This window comes from Grammomys surdaster, unplaced genomic scaffold (assembly GCF_004785775.1).
Source record: "Grammomys surdaster isolate TR1022 unplaced genomic scaffold, NIH_TR_1.0 126048, whole genome shotgun sequence".
In the NCBI taxonomy this organism is placed as follows: Eukaryota; Metazoa; Chordata; class Mammalia; order Rodentia; family Muridae; genus Grammomys; species Grammomys surdaster.
The window spans coordinates 2,039,363-2,043,840 of record NW_021620860.1 but is presented as its reverse complement, the minus strand read 5'-3'; the positions used below and the strand labels follow the sequence as shown (position 1 = coordinate 2,043,840).

General features: G+C 53.8%; 1 protein-coding gene across 1 annotated transcript; it reads left to right on the top strand.

The window, feature by feature from the left end:
• Window positions 1–318: 318 nt before the first annotated feature.
• Window positions 319–3,386, top strand: Cisd3 (CDGSH iron sulfur domain 3). The gene is given in 5 exon segments (XM_028755086.1): window positions 319–532; window positions 535–575; window positions 875–907; window positions 1,181–1,300; window positions 3,007–3,386. Coding segments are annotated over 5 exon segments (588 nt in total). The 3' UTR covers window positions 3,187–3,386.
• Window positions 3,387–4,478: the final 1,092 nt, after the last annotated feature.

The window sequence follows — 4,478 nt, the reverse complement described above, 5'->3', positions numbered from 1 at the left end:
AAACCTTTATATCCTCAGCCCAAGAGGCAGTGTTCCCCTGCGACCTCCAAGCCTGGAATTGTGCATAGCCTGGGTCTTGTATCTTTGTATAACGGATGTTATTTGTACGAAGGGCAGTTCGTAAACAGCACTTGTTCTTTTAATAAAAGAATGTTTTACTAAAAAAAGAAAATCCAAAGAGACCTTGCTTTGTCTGGCTTCATTGTAGGGAGGGAGATGGGTTGCCAGCTGTGGAGCCCTCTGGGCGGAGGACAGGATATGGGCAGTGACCCTTTTTCTCAAGTACTTGTAAGAATAGTTCAGACCGCAATGCACAGTATGTGCGGTGCAGGTGAAGATGCAGACATCCGAGCCCTGCAGAGTGATAGATCCCCACACTGCCTTGGACTCTGTAGGGCCAGGGCGGCACCTGCCGGATCCAGGGCGACCCAGCCCTGCCCCTCCTGTGCGGGGCCAGGCGGTGTCTTCCTTGGGGGCGGAGCGGAGAGGGCGGCGACCCGGACGCGGCGACGCGCAGAGCGGCCATGCGCAGCGTGAGGACGAGCCTGCATGCTGTGGTCATGCGCGGCGTCTGGGTGAGCGTCCTCTCTTTGGTGACCCCGGGCCGTTCGGCCCCGCCTCCCCGGCCCAGGTCAGGCTCCACCCCTCGTCCCCACGGGGCAGTCTTTTTCCGGAGGGAGCGCCCGAGTAGATGCCAAGATCTCCAGGGTCTCTTCTTTGACCCTTTTCCCAACGGTTTTTTTTTTTTTAATAGCTCCCACGCTCCTTTGGCCTGTGGTCTTTCCCTTCCCTGATGGGCTTCCGGCGTCTTCCCTTCTCCACTGATTTTATTTTTCTGTTTCCAAATCACTTCGGCCTGCCTGCCTTGTCGAAGCTGTGTCAGAGGCGGGAAATCTCCTCTTGGCTGGTGAGTACATCTCACGTCTTCTCTCAGCACAATTGTCATCAATTCCCCAAGCTACATCAAAGACAGCAACAGGGACACCCTTGCTCCCAGCATGCTCTAGGGAAGGTTTGGCGGACCGGAGGACAGAAAGGAAGGAGCTAGGCTGAGGGGAGGACAGCCACCTGATAGGTCAAGCCCCAGAGTTTGAAGAAAGTTATTGGACCCTGCCGACTAAAAGTACATCCAAGGCTTGCTTGGGATGAACCTGAGCTACTCGTCCACCTATCGTCATAGGCCCGATGGTTCCCCAAAGACCCAGCCAAGCCAGTGGTGGCACAGAAAACACCCATCAGGTTGGAGCTGGTTGCCGGGAAAACCTACAGGTGGTGTGTATGTGGCCGAAGCAAGAAGCAGGTGAGTTATTCCTGTAGCTTTTCACTCACGTGTGACACATCCTACGGTTATACCGTCCTGAACAAGCCTGATCTCAGAAGCTAACAGGGCCAGGCCTGCCAGTGTGACATCCGTCCCCTCCACTGCCATCTTGCTTGGGGTCAGCGTGGTATATCCTGGGAACTTCCGGGCCGTCCACCTTTCCCTTCCCTGTATATATATACCCCTGAGATAACAATTAGGGGGTGGGGTTTGGTGGCAGGAACCAGCTCACAGGCCAGGGACACCGCCATCGGGATGGGCATTGTGGCCGTATGCACATGTCCCACTCGAGAAGCAAACGAAGCACGGAAGTGGACGGTGGCTCTTCGGTAACGACCACAGCTCCGTGGCTGGCTCAGTCTTCTCTCCTCGAAGTTCTGCCTCGTGTGTATGTCTGGGCTCCAGCTCCAAGACACCAAGGACTTGTCTGTCCTCCTTCCAGGCAGCATCTCTGCCCATGTGCCAGGCTTTGGACCTCACAGATTCTGTTCAGTCTTCCCTAGTGTCCCCTCCCAGGTCTCTTTCCTCTCTTTTCACCTTGGATGTGACTTTTCCTGCTTGCCTTCTGATGCCATTCCAGCTGTAGCCGGAGCCTCGCCCTCTCCTGGAGAACTCTACCCCTTTTCCCATGCAGTGGCTGGGATGATAAACCCAGCTCTGGAGGCTCACTTACTTTGTGGCCTTTGGACAGATATTCCAGAGGGTGGGGCAGTTTCAAGGGCATGCCAGCCAGAGGACTGTGGGTACATGCCCATGCCTGTTAGGCAGGGTGCTGGCTTTCACCAGTATGTCTCTCCTCATACTCTGCCCTGACAAGGCCTCGCCCCTTTTTGGGTCTCGGTTTTCACCATCCTCGCTTTGAAGGGTTCTCCTGAGAGACATGGTGCTTATGTTAATACTACTACTCCAGGCAGGCAGGTTGTTGTGGAAACCCCGTTTGCTTATTGTTTCCTGTAGCCAGGCAAGACTGAGTCCACCCTGGAAAGGCACTGGGACGCTGGGCTCTCTCCCACCTTGAGGAACATTGCAAAGAATGTCGCTTTTGAATGTTGCTTTCATGGGCCAATGGGGATACACCTAGCCATTAAAAAAGAAAAACAGTAACTGAGGCTGAGGGTGGGATTATAACCGTGGATGGAGGAAGCCCAGACGTGGGCGGAAGCCCTGGAGCCTGTCCCTACCACTTAGTACACAGGGTGTAGCAACCCATATCTACGGTCCTCGCCCTCGGACGGTAGAGGCAGGAAGACTGGAGTTCAAGGTAGGTCTGGGTCACATGAAAACCTGGCTGGCAAGATGCTTTGAGGGAAAGGTACGGTCCACGCAGCCTGCATGGTGAAGGAAAGCCAAGTCCCCACAAATTGTTCTGTGACTTTTTGTGCACAAGACACACACAAATTTTAAAAATGTAAAAGCCAAACAGGAAATGCCAACCTTTTAATGTCATATGATATGGGGGGGAGGGGGACATTGCCTGTACCTGAGGCTGGTTTCCTCTTGCAAATTGTCTTGGCCTTCTGGATCTCCCAAAGGTGAACAATGAGAAATGCCTGCAGGTCTGTGCAGAGACATTCTTCTCCCATAATGCCTTCCTATGACCCCCACATTGTAGGACTCTGGGGAAATGATAATGCTCCCCCCCCCCCCCAACCTCTCTCTCTCTCTCTCTCTCTCTCTCTCTCCAGCCCTTCTGTGATGGCTCCCACTTCTTCCAGCGCACTGGCCTTTCCCCACTCAAGTTCAAGGCCCAAGAGACACGTACAGTGGCCCTCTGTACCTGCAAGGCCACGAGGCGACCCCCTTACTGTGATGGCACCCACAAGAGCGAGCAGGTACAGAGAGCAGAAGTAGGCTCCCCACTCTGAGGGGAGCTGGGATTCCAGGCCTCCTCCAGGCTTCCCTTCCTTGAAGGGAAACGCTGCGCTATGCACAGAAGGGAAAACCATCCAAGGACCACATCTTCTGTACCCTGAACAACCTGTCCTCTCCTGTTGGGCAGCTGAGACCAGCCCCTGGGTCAGCATCTGGTAAAGCTGTCATTAAACACTTGAGGCCCACCCTTTAACTGTCCCTGTGGTCACTTTCAAGGCTCACGGGTCTTCTGCTAAAGTGGCAGAGGGTATCTGGTGACCAAAGTGGGATAGTTCAGATCCACTCCGGTTAGCACAGTAAGATTGGGGAGCACCATGCTCCTCTTCTTCCTCTTCCTCCTCCTCCCTCTGTCCCAAAAAACCACAGGCTCAAGAGTGTACACCGCATTTATTACAAAGCCAAGAGATACAAAGGACAGGAGGGTACAGTCACAGGACCGCAGACTCAGGACATGGTGCAAACAGACCCATGGGCTCAGAACCTCACACACTAAGCCAATACCCTGTCCTCCTCCCCCCTCCCCCAGATCTATGTACACTTGAGGAAAAGCAGGTGAGCAAGGTCGAGTTGGGGTCAGCTCATTCTCTATTTTCTTGTGCTTCTAGATGCATCTGTCCTGTCCCTGCCTGGCCTCAGCTGGGGATGAGGAAGTGGACTGGAGAGCTGTTGGCTTTTGGCAGAACTGGAGTCTGTGCTTGTCTGGGGTTATCCACCCCAACCCTCTACTCTAGGCCCCCAGTGTCACCTCCAGTCTTGCTAGATTAGGTTCCTGGCTCAGGGTAGGGCAGGAGAAAATGAAGTGTTCACAATGTCAAAGTCACACATAGACTTTATAGGGCTGGGGTCTCCCACAGGAGGGAAGGGGGTGGAGCAGAACTATCAATTCTTTGTACAAGGTTTCCACTGTCTGAGGAGGTGAGGGAAATGCCTTCTCCACAGCCACTTGATCCTCGCTGCCAGAGGACAAACTGTACTTGTAAAAAGGCACTGTCTCAGCAACTCTGAACATTCAACAATGGGGGGCTTGGACAGGGATGGGGAACAGCCAAGATGGACCCCCTAGTCAGCTAGAGCTAAGGGACCCAACATGCCCTCCACCCTGGAAAGCAGAAAGAACATAGGGAAGGACATTAATACTTCCAATGGCCCCTTAAGACCACCAGGTTACCCCTCCCTCCCCAGAAGAGCAGAGTGAACTACAAAGACCTCCCTAGACCTAGACACCCCCCCACACCCATACACACACACACACACACACACACACACACACACACACACACACACA